Below are 22,466 nucleotides of genomic sequence, written 5' to 3'. Positions count from 1 at the left end.
GCCAGACAGAGAAGCGTGATTGGTCCCACCAGAGAACACGTCTCTACTGCTCTAGAGTCCAGTGGCGGGGCACTTTACCCCACTGCATTGAATTGCACTCGGTGATGTAAGGCTTGGATAAGCTGTTGGGCCATGGAAACCCATTCCATGAAGCTCTACGCACTGTTCGTGAGCTAATCTGAAGGCCACATGAAGTTTGGAGGTCTGTAGCGATTGACTCTGCAAAGTTGGCGACTTCTGTGCACTGTGACCCTCAGCATGCGCTGACCCCACTCTTTGATTTTACGTGGCCTACCACTTCGTGGCTGAGTTGCTGTTGTTCCCAATTGCTTCCACTTTGTTATAATACCACAAACAGCTGACTGTGAAATATTTAGAAGTAACCCCAAGTGGATTTACACAGACTGAGAAAGTCAAAAAGCGTTAGGTTGTGCCCCGCTCTCCCCTATATATGAAGGTGAATTATTTTTCATGTTTTGGTAATGGCAGTTAACCATGTTTCAACAGCTTTCAACTTCTATAATATGATGTATTTACGATAAACTTGACAGGCTATAAAAACACATTAAAACGATGACCTAAAAACTATAACAAGATAATCTTTTGTCATAACATCTGATACATAGAAAATAACCACATTATGCAAGATATTGAATAAGCTTGTGTTCCTGGATACAGCATCCTGAACATGGTGACTTCAGACATTGATGGATTGTTTTCCGCATACGGCCAGTGATGAAGGATGCACACAGACCTGCAACCTGGCACAAACCTGACGCTCATGGCATTATCTGCTTCAATATGACTGATCAAACTCAGGTTATCTATGCAAAACACTACTGTACTTCTTGTAATATAATACAGGGCTGTAACCACCATCAGAATCAGAAAGATTTTCATTGGCTCATGCACAAATTCAATTTGGTTTGGTAACAGATGCTTCCAGTGTTCATAGAAACAGACATTACAGAAAAATGCAAAAAGTAAATGCAATGAGGTATCAGTCAGATGTGTATTTAAATATGAACACCAAATAAGATATATAAACATTGTGCATTGAATATCACAGGAGCATTTTGATATTGCACGGAAGTTTTATCATACATAAATTGAGGGAGAAACTTCCCTACAATATTTAATATAGTGATTGATCAAACAGGGTTTATAACAGAATGTATTGCCTATTAGGCGACATCCTGATAGCCTAATGTTTAATAATTGTGTTTCCGTTGACTTTATCACAGATACTACAGCTTTATGGTTACAGTGAGCGCCCTCTAGAGCTTCTCAAGACTATGTGCAATATTGAGTTGTGAGCCATAAAGAAAGAAAAATCAGTTGAATCACTTTGACATCTCAATTGTTTCGCCTAGACAGCAATGAGATCAAATGGAGAGCAAAACTGATGCTTTAAAGCACAAGAAACAGTGACCCACTGAACAGATCAGGTGTGAATATTCAATACTTCTCATCCGTAAATAATGTGTTGTTTTTATTCGTACAGCGCACAGTAATCAAATATTTATGGCTCATTAGGCTGATGCTTTATCTGAAGTGTATTATACAATGCAGTTTCTACAGTGATAGTCCAGAAACCTGGTGCCTTGCTCGAGGCTGTAAGAGTAAAACTCCAGTAACTTTGATCACCAGACCAGATATTTAACCATTATGAGTAAATTAACGGTGACCTTTGACCCCTGAGACGTGTAGAAGAGCACAGCCTGAGTGCATAAAGAATGAGAAGGGTAAGGCCAGACTCTTATACTTTGAAAAAGTGTGTAATTAAGGTTAAATGTCCTGCCAGGTTCAGTTTGCTTGTGCAGTGAGTGGGTTTACATGACAAAAACACACAAGCAATGGATCATTCATATAAAACAATACAAAACACACTTTTATTTTGCTAAGACGATTATATGCACATCATTTAATTTGCTTATTTTCGTTTGAAAGTTTTTTTGTCGAAGTTTGGCTGTTTCATCATTATGCATGTGATTACGTTTTACAGACCCTAGACAACATTTAATGCTATAAATATTTGTAAAAAGGTTAATAAATTATAATCAAAGGTGAAATTTCAACATGTTGAATCAGCGTAATGTCTTCAATTACACACAACGGAAAATCTGCCTTTTAAATGATATGATAAATATTATTATTTTATTAACATTTATTATATTTTGATTATTATATTATACGACCTCTTCGGAAATCTTAATGTATATGCTAAAATTATATAATATAATAAATAATAATTACATATTTTAATTGACTATAAGTATATATTTTTATTTTTGTATTTAATGACTATATGCATAATACTATGATATTGTATCTACATACAAAAAAGGTGCGACTTATGAAAATGAACCATGGTTGTACTACAAATAAAACAATTACAAACTACAAAAAATAACAATGATCTGTATGTCGAATCAACATAATAATGTATTCAATAACATACAACCGAAGAAAGCTGCCTTTTAAATGATAAATTATATGATAATTATTTTATTAGAATTTTATTGTATTTTGAACATAATACCTCTTCAGAAATCTAAATGTATATGTTAAAATTATTATAAATAATAATAATAAAATATAATAAATACATATTTCAAGTGACTATAAGTATATTTTATTATTTTTATTTAATGACTATATGCATAATACTATGATATTGTATCTACATACAAAAAAAGGTATGCCTTATAAAAATTAAGCTACAAATAAAACCAAAAACATTGTAGTTAAACCAAAGTAACCACATATTAACCTTGTTTTGCTACACTAACCATAGTTTAACCATGGTATTTGCAGCAACACACCAAAAACAAAACAAAACATGGTTACTACACTTTTACTATAATAAAACCATGGTTAATTTTTGTATTAAAATGTGTTTTTTTTAGTACCACAATACTACCATGGTATTATTGAAAATACCCTGCAGTACCACATAAATACCCTGGTACTTGAATTCTATTAGCATTGTATATATCAAAGAGAGTATATGCTATCTTTTTATTTAAAGTGTCACACTGTGTGAGTTCGTGTTATTCTGGTGACATTGAAATGTGGGGGAATTCAATAACTCACAATCGTCCTTTCTGAGCCTCTCGTCGACCCGTAGCTGTTCACTTTTCCTCCACGTCAGCTGCATCTGCGCACTGCTCTCATCCACACATACATCAAGTTTCTTACACTGGTAATCGGACAGTAAAATCTTCCCCTGGCGTGACAATTATCGCATGGAGTGATGTTTAAGAAACTGAAGCAGAAGGTGATAGAGGAGCAGTCGCCTCAGCGGAGCAGCGCGCAGGCGCAGGTCAGTGCACTTTGCTCATGTAGCATGTATGCTAACAAAACAAAACACAACATCAAGTATGTACTGCAAGGATGCTTTCTAATACACTTATTACCGTGCTATAGATTAAAATTACACCATGAGCTCTTTAAATAACTAGTCAGCTAGCGGATTGGTTGACGGTTGTACACTAACAGTACCAGAATCACAATTAAAGCATCAGAGGGTTATAATATAATATGGTGTAATATACTAAATGATTACCATAACATGGAGTTTCAAATAATACTATGATACTACCATGGTGATGATACTATGGTAGTATGAAATATACATGGTACTGAAATTAATTACTTAATTATTAATGAATTACTTCTAAGAATACCTAAAAGCATGACAATAATACCCTGTTACTTTTTGCTATGTTATTTGTTGTAATGAATGGGTGTCACAGGTTTACCTGGACCATGGCACTGGCAGTGTGTTGTGTGTGTGTATGTACCATGGTATATTACTATTAAGATAAGTCATATAGGTAATCATGTAATGACATTTCAGAGATTTTATAGCCCATCAGAAGGTTTACGTCATCAGATCAGTCGTTTTGGGATTTTAGGTGTTGATCTGTCAACTACTTAATGAACCACAAACCAACCTGACCTGTTAACCAGACCTGAGAGCCCGTTTCCCTAAACATGAAAGGTTAAACTGCTACTTCAGTTGAAATTCAAGTCTGTTTGGTTTAATTATTAAGCAAAGTAATGAATGAAAATTACATAATAATGAAAAATGAATCGTGATTAATCGCATCCAAAATAAATGTTTGTGTTACCTAATATATGTGTGTGTACTGTGTATAATTATTATGTATATATAAATACACACACATGCATGTATATATTTAAGAAATAGTTGCATGTATATACTGTATATCATTTATTTTATATATAAATATATTTATTTTATTAAAATGTAACTTTAAAAAAAATATATATACATGCATGTGTGTGTATTTATATACAGATAATAACTATACAAAGTACACACACAAATGTTATGTAAACACAAACTTTTATTTTGGATGTGATTAATCACGATTCATTTTTCCTCAGCACTAATAAAACGACATGTCTGTGTCATATTTTACCCCAAAATCTTAAGAAAAAAAGATTTAAATCTCTTTTTATCTATCAATTTATCTTTTTTTTTTCCAAAACTATTTTACACAGTTTATTTGTATTTGCAGGATTTTTCTAATAATTAAGCACATTTAAAAAAAATTCTTATTGATTTATATGATTTATATCTGTGATCAAAGCTGAATTTAACATCATTACTCCAGTCTTCAGTGTCACATGATCCTTCAGAAATCATTCTAATATGAGGATTTAATACTCAGTTATTATTATTATTGCAAACATAGTTTACAGGATTTTCATTACTTATAATAATAAGTTTTTCTTTAGTACAATAATGAACATTTGAGGGGAAATTGCATAAATAATGTCACAGTGCAAAATATCTCAAATAAAATCTTCATGCAGAATTACATTTCTTAATTTTATTTTTCAAATATGCCATTTCTTTTGTGTTGTGTTTTTGTGTCCATGTTGAAATCAGTACAGTAAAACACGAGGTTAACGCCGGCATGAAACAGAAGTTACGATAGCCTTTTCTTACGGCTTTTGGAACAAGAACAAATGTAGGGCTGGGATTGGATGGTTGTGGTTCGCTATTGGTCGATCTCATGTGAGTGACAGGTTGCCCCGTCCTCGTCATCATTGAAGAAAAGAGATGTCGATGCAAGAGGCAGAGGAAGTTATTTTGATTCAAGATTATGAGGGCATATGAATTTATCAAAAATAATGATGTGTACAGATAAATCATTTATAGTAAATACTGAAGAATCATCAATGTTTGATTTCATGGTGACTTTAAAGAGCAGTAGTTTCCTCTGAGTCTAATGTATTTGGTGCACTGGTAGTGATTACTGTGTCTGGATGTATAACACACATGTCTGTGTCCAGCAGGTGAGTTCAGGAGAGAGGCGTAATCAACCCCCTTTCCTGCAACAAGATGCCCCGTCCTCCCCCAACGACCGAGAGGTGAGCGCACAAACCGAAACACGCCTTCTCATTGGTCTTGAGTGCATGTAAATGAGCAGCAACTGCTTCCATGTGCCAGATATGCCCTTTAACTCTTCTAGAATATCTGACCTGTTATGCATAAGAATACACAATACTGTCAAAACACCTGCTTTCCACAAGATTACAGACATTTAATGAATGCCTTCAGGTCACATCTACTAATTGCTTTACTTTCTGTGGGATGCAATGTGTCCCATACTAGGATTAAAGTATTTACTTTACAGTAAATTTATACAGTATATCTGTCATTTATACCCAAGAAACACCAAACGTTTAGCTTGAAAAGTGTGCTTGTGCTGTTTTCGTTTAAAATAAATTATACTTGGTTTAAAATTTTAATATAAAGTGTCACTTAAGTATCTAAATACTGGTGTAAGTTAATAAATTCTGTTTTAAATGATATATAATAATAATCAGTGAATTAAAAGTTAAACGATCTACCTCTTGTTTTACAGAGAACGTGCCGAGATATAAAATCAGTTTGATAATCTCCAGCTGGTTGCTTAACTCATGACATGCTATTATTGTAATAATACGAGCTAATAATAGTCTAGATGGTTCAGTTTTGTCATTTCTGGACCGTGACATTAGACCCCCTTTGAAGCATGAACCTTTAAACATGGTAAATAATGACTTATGAATACACCTTAATGGACTTTCAGACACTCTGCTTGGTTTATCTTTAGGAGTTTCATCAAACTAGCATGAATCAAGTTACTATTTTTTGTTTTATTGATGTCTTTGTCCTCTTTTATGAATCATAGCTCAAACAGAATGCGGTATAGAATGAAGTATATCACCACTGCGGGTGAACCGTTTGACTGACCAGTGAGCCGAGGTTTTGATTGCACTTTTGTCTGTCACATTTTCTGTTTGCATTTCTTTTTGAAATTTCCACCATATCTCAGAATGAATTCCACATCATCTCAGCATTTCCAGGGCTCAACAATAAGGATTTTTTTTTGTTTAATCTTTCACTGGCCCTGCCACAATTAATATATGCAAAAATCTAAATTGATTTCTGTCAGAATTTTATTTTCAAAATATTTAAATACTTTATATAATATTGTTTTAAATGTAATATATATATATATATATATATATAAAACATTATATAATATGTACAGTAAATATTATAAATTGTTGGGGTAACAGTTTAGGACCCAAGACCAGTAGTGAAAAATCAGTAAAGTAAGGAGTGCAATTAATTAAAGAGAAATGCTGAAGAATAGTTTGCAGTTTCATCAGCAGAAGCCAGTTTCAAGTCTCACAAGGAGTTTGTAGGCCGCGCTCCCTCTACCAGTCTATCGTACATACAATTTCTCAACAGTTATACTGTTTTGAAGGTCTCGCCACGTGATTATTGCCAGGTGGATGATTCTGATTGGCTCAGAGAAAATGAACAGTCATGGTAAATTCAGGTTCACATGTACATATATCACTTGTTGACGCTTTCACCCCGGAATTAGGCACGTAGTGACCTTCCAGATTCTGGAGCAGGTGCCAGCTTGCCCAAAACAACAAGTCCATCCATTTCTTAGGATGCCAGTAATCCACCTCCAATACTGATCTGTAACACACAATATTACGCAGATACACAGTCTCTCCAAGGTTGGAGTTGGTTGAGCTCTGGTCCTAACCAGAAAAAGTTTCCCAAAACATACTGATAACATGTGCTTTCTCTCAGTGAGAAGTATCGACAATAGTACAGGCCATATTCATACAATTCTTTAGGGTTTCAGTAAAAGGAAATAAAAAATAAAAAAAAGAAAGACAAATCCATATTTCATATCTGGAAGCTAAGTGAGCAAGCACTGTTACTGCACTCCTGTCAGGTAAGGGGTGTGTGATGGCTCCGAAATCTAAACACATAACTGAAATCAAGTGTTTAGCGACACATCACACATCCCTTGGACGGTCTAGACCAGTGGTCGGGAACCTATGGCTCGCGAGCCACACCTGGCTCTTTGACAAAAATAGTGTGGCTCAGGTCTCTCACCCTTTACCAACAAATTATCGATAAAAAAAATTAGACGCATCAACTGAGATCCGCTCTCTGCAGAAAAAAGCAGCCAGTTACAATTCCCTTGTACAGCCTACCGAAGTTAATGAAACATATGATAATAGCTAATATTCAAGTTGTACCGGCCGTGCGCGTTCAGTGCTGTTCACGAGTGTCACGAGTCGCGACAGCAATCAATAACCACTTGCGTTTCTGTGGTAACAGCTTCTGCACTGGGATTCACGCAGCTGTTGCTTGTTAAAGGTAACTGAAAACCATTTTTAGAACAGCAGCGAAAATGTAAAAGTAGGCTATATAAACGTTAATATATCCTTTTATTGAAACTGGTGCTCTGCTGTGGAAGAGACATTTCGAAACATCACCCGCGGGTACTTTCGCTTTTGCCGCAGAGACCCTTGTGATAAATAAATGTGTATTTATGATAATCCACGCAGATTTCAGTTGACGAAAACAAATGATAAAAGCGTGATAAGTCACGAAAGACAACTGAATTACTGACAGGATGCTATGCACGCGCTCCGAGCGCAACACGGACAAGCACAGCTTTGTCCTCGGCTGCATGTCAAATTAATAGGCTACAGAAATATATCAAAATGATATGTCGAGTATTCACGTTAACACAGTAGATGTAAGCACTGTGTGCGTTCACAAACACGAAGAGGATTTATAACTCAACCTCACAAAGCCCTGCACAATTAATTCCATATTGCAACTTATTTATTGTTTGCTGCATATGTGTTTTTTTTAGTTATGGACCTAATAATTACTATTGTTGAAATTTTATTGGGGAAAAAAGCTTGTTTTTTAATAATAATTTAATATTATTTTTTCTGTGGCTCTTTTGGAAAAATGCATTAACCAAAAATAAAAAAATGGCTCTTTGGTCCAAAAAGGTTCCCGGCCCCTGGTCTAGACCCTCAGTCCCCACTCAGAGACCAAATACAAATTTTAGAAAACATAACGGAAAAACAATCATTGGCCCTTTTGATTTAGTAATATCATAACTGAGAAGAATCATTAAAAATCATCATCATAATATAGGAGGATAAATATTGATGAAGGCTTTGATTATAAATTCAATTAGAATATATACAATTATATTGAAGCGGCGGTGGATTTCAGAATCCAACCTTTCAAAATATATACATTAAATATGTTTATATATAAAACATTATATAAAAATATGTTTATTTATAAAGATAGTATTTTTATATTATTTTCTAAATATTTAAATGTAAATACTTTATATAACATTTATTTAATTTAATATATATATATATATATATTAAATTAAATAAATATATATATATTAAATTAAATAAATATATATATATATTAAATTAAATAAATATATGAAGTGTTATATTATATAATATATACAGTATATAAATATATACATTATATATGTTTAAATATAAAACATTATATAAAATATATTTATTAGTATTTATAAATATATACTAGCTATGCTAGTATTTATAAAGATTTATATTTATTTATAATATAGATTTTTCTTATACATTTTGTTCTATTTTCATTATATTACACCATGATATTATGATTTTATGTTTTAAGTTTTGATTCCAAGACTATCACTAAAGGCAAAACTTTACCTCGGTGACATGTTTAATTTGACACAAGGAATAGACACAAAAACTTGTGTACATCATCAAAAACAGTAAGATAAAGTGACAACGCAGCTTTGTCATCTCACCGACCCATCCTTATTTTTGAGCCCTAATTTCTTCTGTGCCAAGACGGCTTGAATTACCCTTTTGATGTCTCTACTAATGACATATCATGCTTCGATGCCAATCATGGACCTCTACACATTCAAGACACAAAATCAGCTTTGGTAGTGACATCAAATAGTGTAAGCCTCAGTGTGGATCCGCTGTCTCAATTCTCTTTCTGTTTCCACAGATGTCATTCTCTCATCCTCTGGCTCTTTTTCTGTCGTTTCACTCATTGTGTTGTTTTCTCATTGCTCTTCACTCCTTGGTCCCGTCATTAATGCGTTGACTCGTATGGGGGGGTCGTTCAGCTGCTGGCTGGGATGATAGCAGAACCTGCTTTTCTCTCTGAGTATACTATCTTTGCTCTGGACCACTCAAAACGACCCAAAGCGGCCCAGGTGCCCAGTGCGGTGAGTCTGTCCTCACACATCGCCTCCTCTTCCTCACCCCTCGAGAAATACTACAAACCCTCCTCCTCCTCCTCCTCCTCCGTCCCTCTGTGATGCCTTTGGAGGTTATGGGCTAGAGGAGGCCGAGTAACACCTGCTTGCAGCTTTTCTCACTGAGCGTTTCACTAGCCGCTCTGCATAACTCAAAGGCATCTCGCTCCTAACCCCTGCATCTAATCTCTTGCGTTCCTCGTTAGGCCTGATTTGTGGGATGGCAGTTGCTTTTCTCTGTTTTTGTACCTTCGGAATGGTTGCTCTTAGGGGTGGGCGATATGACCAAATTCATATTCACGATAATATGAGAATTTATTTTTTCACAATAACGATATACATCACTATATATTTTATTTAATTTCATTTGTTATTAAAAATAAGAATAGAGAAGCAAATTACAAACAGTAGGACCAATACAATATAACAAAATATGAATTAAACAAATTAAGTTTTTCAGGTGCAATAGTTTTTTTTAACATGTAGTTAAAATTAGTACAGAAATGTAATAATCAGAAGTTATTCAGTCAAGAGCAGTAAATTATCTTCTCTTTGATTCACATTAATGATACTGAGCAACACATAGTTGCAGTCAACTCCAGAATTATTGGCACCCTTGTTAAATATGATCAAATAAATCTGCATTGTTTATCCTTTTGGTCTTCATTGAAGTAAAACAATTAAAAAGTGGGGGAAATCTCATTATGAAATAAATGTTTTTCTATAGTTCACATTGGCCACAATTATTGGCACCCACTTATTGCAACGTCCTTTTCCCAAGACCATTCCTTCATGCAAAATCTCTTCAGATGCTTCAGATTTCCAGCTCTTCTCTTCAGTTCATCACTCATTCTCTATAGAGTTAAGGTCAAGGACTGGGACAGCCATGGCAAAAGCTTAATTTTGTGCTCAGTGACACATTTTTGTGTTGATTATGATGTTTGTTTTGGATCGCTGTCCTGATGGAAGATCCAACCACGGCCCATTATAAGATCTCTAGCACTTCAAGTTTAGATTTTTTTTATCTGTCGGTATTTGCCGGAATACATGATACCATTTATCTGAACAAGATGTCCAGGACCTCCAGCAAAAAATAGGCCCACAACATTATAGATCCAGCAGTATTTTTAACCATGGACATGGGGTGCTTTTTAATCCTTGTTTGCACCAAACACCAAAAGCTCTTTTTTTATAGTTTCATCTGACCACAGAACCAGGTCCCTTTTGAAGTTCCAACCGTGTCTGACAACTGAATATGCTGGAGTTTTTTCTTGAAACACTCCCAAACAACTTTTGGTGATCCTATGAGAGTCTTTGGCCGCTCAAACTCTCCTCCTCACGGTGCATTAGGACGATATAGACACATCACACATGTCAAGGGAATTTGGCCTTTTCCTCATATTTATACTTCTGTGGAACAGGAAGTCATGGCTGGACAATTTCTTGCTCCTAGTCACTCTGGTGTACTAAAAAAAACGTAAATATGAATGGGAATATACATTAGAGATATTTATTTATAAGAATTTCTTGGGGTGCCAATAATTATAGCCAACATGCATTGGAGAAAAACATTTATTTCATAATGTGAGATCCCCCCCTACTTTCAATTGTTTTACTTCAATGATAGTTTAGAATTTTGTGATTTTTTTTATTTTTATGAAAGATCAAAAGATAAACACTTTGCTCATATTTACCAAGGGTGGCAATAATTCTGGAGTTGACTGTATATTAGGCTGCTGTCACTTTAAGACCAAGTGCATGATACACATCCGGTTCACACATAACTATTTACTTTCTCTTAAAGAAACACGCCACTATTTTTGAAAATAGGCTTATTTTCCAACTCCCCTAGATTTAAACAGTTGAGTTTTCGAATTCATTCAGCCGATCTCCGGGTCTGGCAGTAGCACTTTTAGCATAGCTTAGCATAGATCATTGAATCTGATTAGACCGTTAGCATCTCACTCAAAAATGACCAAAGAGTTTCGATATTTTTCCTATTTAAAACTTGACTCTTCTCTAGTTACATCGTGTACTAAGACCGACGGAAAATGGAAAGTTGCAAAAAAATTAAAAATAGTCCCCAACACGCTCCCTATGCAAGCAGGTTGTCAAGTTGGTTATGTTGACGGAATTTAGCCTATTTTCAGGCGCTGCATAATATCATTGCGCCTGATGCACCCATGGTACGCGAAAGTACAGTGTTGGTACGGTCTTAGTACACGATTAAAAAATATCGAAACACTCTAACGTCTAATCAGATTCAATGATCTATGCTAAGCTATGCTAAAAGTGCTACCCCCAGACCCGGAGATCGGCTGAATGGATTCGTAAATGGTAAAACTCAACTGTTTAACTCTAGGGGAGACGGAAAATGAGCCTATTTTCAAAAATAGTGCCGTGTTCCTTTAAGACATAACTGGCTGTTTTTACATGAATACTCCGCATGATGGGCATTTGTTTGTCATAATTGCACGTGTATTCGACCATTCAAGCGCAGTAAGACTTGAAAAATAACTGAATTTGCGATCACATGCTGAGAGACGTGGCTTTCTGTGCACGCTTTACACTATGCCAGTTAGTGCATGCACCGCATTTAGGTTCTTTTCACTGCTTATTGTGCTTGATAACACTTTTGAACATTGAGCACATCCCAAATTTGTGCTCGCCTTCTGAGAGAGGCAGCTTTCTGTGTGTGCACCGCACCGAGTTCCTTTTCAAGATATATTGTGCTTATAACTCTTTTTAACATCAAGCACGTCCCACTCTTTATATTCTCATTCATGCTTTTTCATCACTCTTAAGTGCCAATAGTGCACGATATAGCAAAACCTCTAAGGATAGACATTTTATACCATGGTAAGTAACGATATATATCGTCATACCGCCCAGCCCTAGATCCTCTAATTTGGCACCTCCAGGAATGATTGTTATTCCCGTAGTATTAGAAATTGCCATGGATTCCCTGTCCCTTTCCCTAAGTAGCATCCTCATAGATTCATTCCCCTCGGTTATACAATGTTGAATGTTCCCGTGCTGTTCCCTTTCCTTACAAAAACGTTCAGATTCTTTGTTTAAAGGTTTAGTGCTTCTAAACTTGGATTACTGAAGGTCTTTCGCATGACTTGCGCCAATATTTCCCCGTGCACTATTTAGTTATTTTACACTTATTTACTTTTGAAAGATGTTTTTTGATTTTCAAACTGACACAAGGGGGATCTAATGGTTAATTGGTTATGTAATCTAATGTAAAATATAATTATGAAGTATTTATTATCATAATATAAAATAATAATGTAATATATTGATGATAACAAAAAAGTTTGAATCATAATGATATGTTTTTACCCCTAGCTTTATTTACTCGAGGCACAGTTTTACAGCAAGGCCACGTTACCTCTTTCCACTACAGTTATATTGTGTTTGTGGAGACGGTAGACGCTCAGCTCTGACAGACGGATAAGCGCATTATCTCTAGATACTGATAATCCCTCCATATGCACCTGAGCACATTACACACACATCAGCTGACACACAGCCCCGCCAATCTGATCAAACACACTGCTCATGTGATCTTGTGTGTTATTGGCCACGTCAGGTTCATTTGGTAGAAATGGACAAAAGGATGATGCAATATTTCTTTTTAAAATGAAATTTACAAGAACATTCGGATGTGTAAAGTGGACTTAATTTTGTTTTTCAGCATAATGGGATTAGGTTGGAATGTATGTGAATGTTTAAGGGTATATTTTTATTAAATAAACATACTTTGTATCTGCATTCTGCACCAAATTAGTCGTAAATCTCAACCCTAATCTGATTATCAGATACTCTGGTGTTTGTTAGAAAGCTTTGCATCGCTTTTTCCCTTCAGCATTGCAACAAACTGTGTTTTTTTTTTATATGATTAGAGAAAAAAAATGCTATAATAAATGTTAATGCCCCTGCAAATCAATTCTAGGGACAAGTATTTGTAGTATTGTTCATTAATTTAGTCTTGAATTGATACTGTAATAGTAGATCAATATTATAGACAGGTGCAATGATAACTGCATAAATACACTGCTGGTGTTGTTGCTTATAATGTGACATTACATAGTCAAAGTCTTCCTGGCCTTCATTGGCATATGCAAATGTGTTTAGTTCCTCCCTCAGTAAGTAAAGAGTTATTTATTGCTAAACGTACTTGTGTATAATGTTCTGAAGGACGCATGTGGTTTGAGTGCCCTTGTTTTAGGTTATCAAAGTGAAAAATGTCTGATTATTACTTTTGGCCCGAAGTGGGTAGAGATTGCCCTCGGCGCAGCGAACAGGAAGTGAGCTTCAGTTGTGGATTTTGATGTAAATATGACTAGCTTTGACCGTTTCCAGCATTTTGACAGGAACATTTTTTGAGGTCGCCGAGGTCCAGACTTCGGTCAATTGTTCATATCATTATGATTTATGCATCATTTTTAAATGCATTCATTTTTTTCTTCCATTTTTAATTTTATGCAATCTTACTATATGATATGCATCTTAGCTAGAACTGGGTCAACATTGAGCACAAGTTCTCGTTTAATTGCAACAATGAAACCTTAATATTGCCAATGTTATGCCTGCAAAAGAAATACTTATTACAGATTTTGTTAACCTGTTCATATAAAAAAAACAAAAAAACATTCAATTCTGACGTACAATAGGGTGAGATTTGTATACATTCTCATGTCCATGAACACAAACAGAGTAACATTACCCATGACTTCTTTCGTCTACCTTAGGGAGAACGCTGTGGCCGTCTAACTCCTGCAGATCTCCTCAATGCCAAACGCACACGCTCTCAGTAACCAGCTCCTCTAGTGGGTTTGGACTGTTTTGCAGTTGACAAAGCTGCTAGTGTAGTGCTGCTGTGTTTAACTCCTTGTTTGTTTAACGCAGTAGTTATGCTGTCTATGTTTGTATTTAACCCCTGTGTTCCTCTTCGAGTTGCATGAGGTTAGGGTGGGTGTAACCAGAAGCCCCTGCATTTCTCGTAGCAAAAACTAATATTGCTCCCAGAGTAATCGGGGTGCAGCACGATGGCTGGAGGAATACTAACCGGGCCTGAAGGTGACCAGCGAGACAGTTTTACTCATGTTTGTTGGTTCTGTTCTGATGCAGAGCATTGCTAAAGCAGCCGGCAGCTCTCCGAGAGGCAGTGTCAACGGGGATGGAATCGCTTCTCCTCAGGCAAGTGACCCAAAAATGAAAATCATCCCTTAATTTACTCACCCTCAAGTAAGTCATCCTAGGTGTAAACAGACTTTCTTCTTTCAGCAGAAAACACTCTGAATTGTATTAAAAAATAATGGGAGTGAATGGTAGATTTTGAAGCCCAAAAAAGCGCATCCATCCATCATAAATGTAATCCATACGACTCCAGGGGGTTAATAAAGGCCTTCTGAATATCCATATTTCTAACTTTATAAACTATAATCTTAAGCTTTCGGTAACGGCTGTACATGAGTCTATAGTTTCGGTGGAAGAGTGACCTCTGTCGCAGAGAATCGCCTCTCATGTTGCCTCTGGCTTGGCTTGCTCAGTTGGGGACACTAAATTTTTCAACTAAACATCGAAATAAATCTAATTAATAAACTAAATTAACCATTTAAACTAAATTACTGATCTAATTATTGATCTAAAGCCCACACTGTCACTGTATGATAATTGAAATGGAATGGCTATACAGCTGAATAAAATTATGCTGCATTATTTTCCTGTTTAACACTGTAAAGCTGCTTTGAAACAATCTACATTGTTAAAAGCGCTATATAAATAAAGTTGACTTGACTTGACATAGTTTAAACAAATAGGGCCGGGCTTGCACTTTTTTGGGCTTCAAAATCTATGGCATTCACTCCCATTAAAAAAGCTCGGAAGATTTTTTAATATAGGCCTAAAGGCCTGTACACACCGGAACGAATATCGCACGCGCTTATCGCCAGCGTTTTTCGTGACGTTTTTCGGCGCGTCTTGAGTGTTCACACCCAAGCGATTTCCACTGGCGATGCGCCGAGTGAACGTGCACATTCAGTAGATGCGCTCCCGGTACACAAGGTGGTGCTGCGGCACTTACGCTTCTGACATTCGCTTCTCACACAGAAAAAGAAGAGGAGAGACAGTATTTACGTGCTTGCCAAAACCACAGATATATTATGTCTATGGCAAAACCATTCACACACTTTTTGCTAACTGGCAAGCAGCATTAGCAGCCCATCTTCTTCTTTGTCTACTTACTACTTCTTCTTCGTATCAATGTGTGCTCGGCAAGACCGATTTTGTGCTTGAGCGCCACCCAGTCGTGTTTTACTGTCACTTCAGCAGCTCCAGGCACGTGAACAAAAGCGCTGATCTCATTGGTCGGCCAGTTTTTAACGCGCCGCGTCAAAATAAAAAAACGAACCCGAGGCGTTTTTTTTTTTAAATGACGCTTTTACGCCTGGCGTTTTACGCGTCGGTGTGAACACTCACATTGGCGCCCATTGTTTAGTCACGAGGCGTTAATCGTCGGCGATAAACGCGCGCGAAAATCGTCCCGGTGTGAACAGGCCTTAACTCTGATTAGCTGAAAGAAGAATGTCATATACACCTATGATGGATTGAGGGTGAGTTTTAATGTGTAATGTTCATGAACTGATTTGAAGCACAAAAACTATTCACATAGTGTTTGATGCTGATTTTTCTGAAATAAGTTGGACAGCAAAGTCATTTTATAATGAAAGAAATTCTTCTATTCAGTAAGGACGCATTAAATTGATCAAAAGTGACAGTGAAGACATTTATAATTTTACAAAAGATTTCTATTTCAAGTAAATGCTTTTTTTCTGAACTTTCTATTCACCAAAGAATCCTGAAAAAATGTATCATGGTTTTCACAAAAATATGAAGCAGCACGAATGTTTTCAACACTGATGATAATAATAATAATAAATGTTTTTTTGAGCATATCAGCATATAAGAATGATTTCCGAAGGATCATGTGACACTGAAGACTGGGGTAATGATGCTGAAAATTCAGCTTCGATCACAGGAATAAATGATATTTTACAATATATTCACATAAAAAAGTTATTTTAAATGGTAATAATATTTCACAAAATTACAGTTTTTACTGGTATTTTTTTAACAAATAAATCTAAGAGTGGAAGAGTGGTTGTGCACATACAGTGCTGTGTGAAAGTCACTAAAGCAAAAGGTATACAGTAAATAAAACAAGTTTTTGTAAAGCATGACTTTTGCACAGTACTGTATGTGTCACGGACATTGCATCTTCCTTTTTCAGCTCTTCACATTTTAAATGTCCTATTTTGGAGGAGTGTCATTGTATAACTGTCATTGGATTTCAGTTTTCATTGCAAGGTATTGCATTGTCATTTGAGTTATAGGCCTAATTAAAGGATTAGTTGACTTCAAAATGAAAATTTCCTGATCATTTACTCACCTCCATGCCATCCAAGATGTTCATGAATCTCTTTCTTCAGTCGAAAAAAAATTAAGGTTTTTGAGGAAAACATTCCAGCATTTTTCTCCACATAATGGACTTCAATGGCAACCAAAATGTTAAAGGTCCAAATCAACGCAGTTTCAAAGGAAGGGCTTCAGAGGCTCTGCCCGATCCCAAACGAGGAATAGGGTCTTATCTAACGAAACCATCTGTCATTTTCTAAAAAAGAATAAACATTTATATAGTTTTTAACCTAAATTGCTCATCTTGTGCTGCGACGTGCCATGGATTACGCAATCACGTGGGAAAGGTCACGTGACGTAGGCAGAAGTGCCGCCCCCGTGTTTACAAAGCACTCGTGCGAAGACTAAAACAAACATCCTTTAGCAAAAAAAGGTTAGACAACGATGTCGGCGATTTTGAAGTTGAAGATGGAGTTTTTTACTAATACGTTTGTGTTAGTCTTCGCACGTTCGCTTGGGGCGGTACTTCCGCCTACGTCTAGCGTGACCTTTCCGACGTGATTACGCAATCCGTGGCGAGTCACAGAGCAGTGCAAGATGAGCAATTTAGGTTAAAAGCATATAAATGTTTATTTTTTCTTGAAAATGACAGATGGTTTAGCTAGATAAGACCCTATTCCTCAGCTGGGATCGTGCAGAGCCTCTGAAGCCCCTCCTCTGAAACTGCATGGATTTGGACCTTCAACATTTTGGTTGCCATTGAGGTCCATTGTGTGGAGGAAAATCCTGGAATGTTTTCCTCAAAAACGTAATTTATTTTCCTGAAGGAAGGAAGACACGAACATCTCGGATGAGATGGGGGTGAGTAAATGATCAGGACATGATCAGGTCAAAGTTTGAATCTTTGATCTGAAAGAGGGTCTACTTATTTTTCTGAAATTTTTGTATACTCAAAGTGTTCATTGTCCTCCAGAAAGAGGAGCCTCAGTCTCTGGCCCAGAAGCTGCAGCAGAAGGTATCTTCCGTGGAGTCTTTGCTCCGGGGTTCGGGTCGCAGTGAAGGGCTCTTCCGCTCCAGCTCGCGGGACAGTCTGGTTAGAAGCTCCTCTAGAGACTCCCTCACTCTCATCGGAGAGAATGACGCCCAGTCGTCCCCGGCGTACGACCCTCCGTCAGACATCGAGAGTGAGGCGGAAGACTCGCCCGGCAGCATCGAGAGTCTGTCCAAAGAGCAGCTCTTAAACCGCCTGCACAGGGTGGAGAGAAGCCTCGGCAATTACAGAGGGAAATACTCAGAGGTGAGCAGCCTTGGTGTAAACATTTAAGGCGATCCAATCGCTCGTGGACAGACCAGATCAAATTATGATCAGTTTTTCAGGGATTTTCTAGGAGAGTGTCTCAGAATTACATATATTACTTCAGATGCTTAATTTCCAATAAATTTCTTGTTTTGGCACAATTTTTACTTGTTAGAAGTAGGTGGTCACATCAGATACTGATTACTTTTTGACGTATGTGGCCCTGACCGGGTTTTTCCTGGGTCAAAAATGGTCTTCGGTGGTGGTTGACACACACACACACACACACCCTACCCACGTGATCTGCGAGCGCAATACTGACAATACATTAAAAAAATTATAGTCATTTTCATCATCTTATTTTGACATCTAATATTATGTATGATCTCTTACATCGATGTTTGTTTCTTTTGTTCCTCATTTTTTACACCATTTACAGATAATTGTTTTGGTATATAATCAAATCAATATTAAAAAGTAGCACTAAAAATGAACAAATAGCCTAATTTTCTGCCATATGCATGCAATTTAATTAAAATGATCAGCTAGCTAATAACAACTTTGTTCTGGTTTCACCTCACTCCAGTCTAAATGATTGTAGGCTATTTATTTTACTACACATTGTCAACAAAAATGAGCTGAAATACTGTTGATAATTAAAAATAATTCTTACTATCCACTCTTGCTAAATTGGGTAAGCACACTTGTGTTCTCATTTCAGATGTGTTCTGACTGAGTAAATGATACACTGATTCATTAGTTCAGTGTTGGACAGTTCAGTTGTTCTAACCAGTCGTTAAAATGATTCGGTTCAAAAGAGTCATTAGGTCACGAATCGGACGTTAGCAGATGCGTTGTGTGCGAATCCCGTCTGTTAGAACATTGCGAAAGATGTCAACACACAGAAAACACTTCATAACTGAATATAATTTTTGTCCTGTTTATTGAAAGTATGCTTTATGTCAGCTGGTCAGAGAAGAGTCAACGTTTTTTGAGCGCAATTCACACCCAGCGGTAATTCTAGGAAAAAATTGTCCGAATGTGATTGTGATTGATGATTTGGATTAATATGTGAAATATGAGAGAGCTAACAGCTAACACAGTGATTATTTTGAAGACCCAGAGAGTGTGCGTGTGGGGAGGAGCTCTCTCTCTCTGTCACAAGCGCAGCATCTATTCTACATCACTCATAAATCACAATAACTCATTAAATTAGGCTTTGGTGGGACAAAAATTTGTTTTGGCGCCCGCCAAAACATTTTCAATGCAGGAAAAACCCTGCCTGAACACCTCTGGTCACAAAATGCAAAAAAAAGTTATTTAACGTCAAAACTTTGACTTATTGATGCATTTTATTTATTTAAAAGTAACTACTTCTGATTAAAGGGTTAGTTCACCCAAAAATGAAAATTCTGTCATTTAATTACTTGCCCTCATGTCATTCGACACCCGTAAGGCCTCCGTTCATCTTCGGAACACAAATTAAGATATTTTAGTTGAAATCTGATGGCTCTGAAAGGCCTCCATTGGCACAATGCACTTTACACTCTCAAGACCCTTAAAAGGTACTAAAGACGTTGTTACAAAGTCCATCTCACTACAGTGGTTCTACAATAACTTTATGAATCGGCGACAATAGTTTTTGTGCGCAAAAAAACCCTAAATAACGACTTACATACAGGGAGTGCAGAATTATTAGGCACGTTGATTTTCTGATCATATTTTTTTTCCAGGCACATTTGACCAATTCCAAACCACAGTAATCCTAATAACTACTATTGATTTAGTATTTAATAATGTATAAGTGATATATAATTGTTCATGAAGGCTGGAAATGAAAATCACCTTATATTCAGGTGTGCAGAATTATTAGGCATGTTTTCTTTTACAGATAAATTGAGCCAAAAAAGAGATTTAACTCAGACTGAAAAGTCAAAAAGTATCAAATGCCCATGAGAAGGATGCAATACTAATGCAGTACTAGACATTGCAGTTAAGGCATGACCATTGGACAGTGAAATGCTCGTTGGGTCAGCAGGATCTGACAAAAACATGTGGCGGAGAAAAGTACCACTGTTTGAAGAATTCATCTTCCAGAATCTGGCAATACGTTTTGGGAGTTCATTTTAGTCCATCCTGAAGTCCGTTTTGCAGAGATGGACTAAAAATGAACTCCCAAAACGTACTGCCAGATTCTGGAAGATGAATTCTTCAAACAGTGGTACTAGAGGATGTGGTGCTGGTCCTTCAAGAGTCACTCTCAACCTATCTGTCCATAAAGCCTATAAAAAAACCTTCTTCATGTATTTTACAACACTTCAGCTTGTGATTCTTATCTAGTGGGGGTCATTTTTTAGGATTCTTTACCTAACTGAAGTCTCTGAGATCCTGACACCTTGCACTTCTGGAGACTCCAGGTAGGTTGCAGCTCTGGAAAATGGTGGCGCTGGAGACTAAAGGGTTCCAGATGGTTTCACCCTTAATTCTTCACCTTCATTCTTCATTCTTCATTCTTCACCACCTGTTTTTGTCAGATCCTGCTGACCCAACGAGCATTTCACTGTCCAATGGTCACGCCTTAACTGCAATGTCTAGTATTGCATTAGTATTGCATCCTTCTCATGGGCATTTAATACTTTTTGACTTTTCAGTCTGAGTTAAATCTCTTTTTTGGCTCAATTTATCTGTAAAAGAAAACATGCCTAATAATTCTGCACACCTGAATATAAGGTGATTTTCATTTCCAGCCTTCATGAACAATTATATATCACTTATACATTATTAAATACTAAATCAATAGTAGTTATTAGGATTACTGTGGTTTGGAATTGGTCAAATGTGCCTGGAAAAAAAATATGATCAGAAAATCAACATGCCTAATAATTCTGCACTCCCTGTAGTGATGACGATTTCAAAACAAAGCATCATGAAGCTTCGAAACGTTATGAATCACTGAGCCGAATGATGATTCGGCTCGCTTGTCAAACCGCCAAACTGCTGAAATTTGCCGATTCAAACCGCTGAATCGACTCAGTGATTCATAACGCTTCGAAGCTTCATGATGCTTTGTTTTGAAATCGTCATCACTATGTAAGTAATAATAATTACTATAATAATAATACTTTAATAATATTGATATTTATTACATTTATGATCTTACTTGGTGCCGTCATGTTCATGTTACTTTCATTCATCGCAGCAAAGTCATTGTTCATGATTTTGGAAACTTGGCTGATATTATTGTTTTATGTTTTAAGCGTGAACCAAAGCGAGCAGTGCATGTGTGTTTCAGCCAGATGTTGTCTTGACTGTCTGTGATCTGTATAACAGGTCTGCTCCAGGCAGTTTTAAAACGTTTTTATGATATAGTGTATGTTGGAGACTTATACGTCAAATGCAACACAATTTTAGGCTGTTGCTAGATGCTTCTAGTATTGTTGAGCGTCTAATTCAACAGATTAGTTTCTAAATTACTTGGCATATAGCAGATTGTGTTCATTCAAAGTGGCATGTAGTACACTTTTTCCAGGGATAATTCCCCTAAATCATGCTTACTTGAGATGTAAACCGCAATATTTGTTAGCCGTCAGGGCCTTAATAATTTTTTCTAGAAAGTATGTAGTATTGCTCATTAGTTATTTGAATAAACCGCTGGCCAGTGGCAATACTCTTAAAAATATTGTGTGATTTATTGGTCTGGTAGCAACCCACATCCAAATCTAAGGCCTTCCGATTCCCGGCGCATTGGGTTAGATACAAATTAAAGCGCAAACCCGCATGTTAAATATATAAAAGGTTTCGTGTTTCAAGGAAAGCTCTTTGGCTTATTTGTAATCCCTGCCTTTTCTGTGTTGTAGAGTTCCTCTGGATGTGTCTCGAGATAATAGCGAAGTAATAGATCGATAGACCTTGCGGCATGAACATGTGTTGCATATGGTTAAGCTCTCATTAAAAGATTATTTGAACAAGTCTGTTTTGTTCAAGAAGAGCTCAGCCCTCTAGTACAGACTGTGCATACTAAACATGACACATCGGCGCTGCCTCAGTTGAGCAGATATCTGAGATAATGCACTGCGCTGACACTGTGAGGATTA

At 36.5% G+C, this 22,466-nt stretch overlaps 1 protein-coding gene across 8 annotated transcripts in view; it reads left to right on the top strand.

Moving 5' to 3' along the window:
* Positions 1-3,100: 3,100 nt before the first annotated feature.
* golga4 (golgin A4) overlaps positions 3,101-22,466 on the top strand; it is a 61,410-nt gene continuing 42,044 nt past the window's right edge. For 2 of the 8 annotated variants that reach the window (XM_079843486.1, XM_079843485.1), the window contains exons 1-5: positions 3,151-3,325; positions 5,335-5,409; positions 9,519-9,620; positions 14,790-14,858; positions 18,049-18,372. In XM_079843486.1, coding sequence (XP_079699612.1) covers positions 3,257-3,325; positions 5,335-5,409; positions 9,519-9,620; positions 14,790-14,858; positions 18,049-18,372 — 639 coding nt within the window. In that variant the 5' untranslated portion in view covers positions 3,151-3,256. Of the gene's footprint in view, positions 3,326-5,331; positions 5,410-6,214; positions 6,290-9,518; positions 9,621-14,789; positions 14,859-18,048; positions 18,373-22,466 lie in introns of those variants that run through there. The other 6 variants (XM_079843483.1, XM_079843484.1, XM_079843487.1 and 3 more) reach the window with 6 other exon arrangements.

The sequence above is a fragment of the Gobio gobio genome (genome assembly GCF_949357685.1).
Source record: "Gobio gobio genome assembly, chromosome: 18".
Taxonomy (NCBI): Eukaryota; Metazoa; Chordata; class Actinopteri; order Cypriniformes; family Gobionidae; genus Gobio; species Gobio gobio.
Note: the sequence above shows the minus strand (reverse complement) of the source record. Positions and strands in the feature narration are given on the sequence as shown.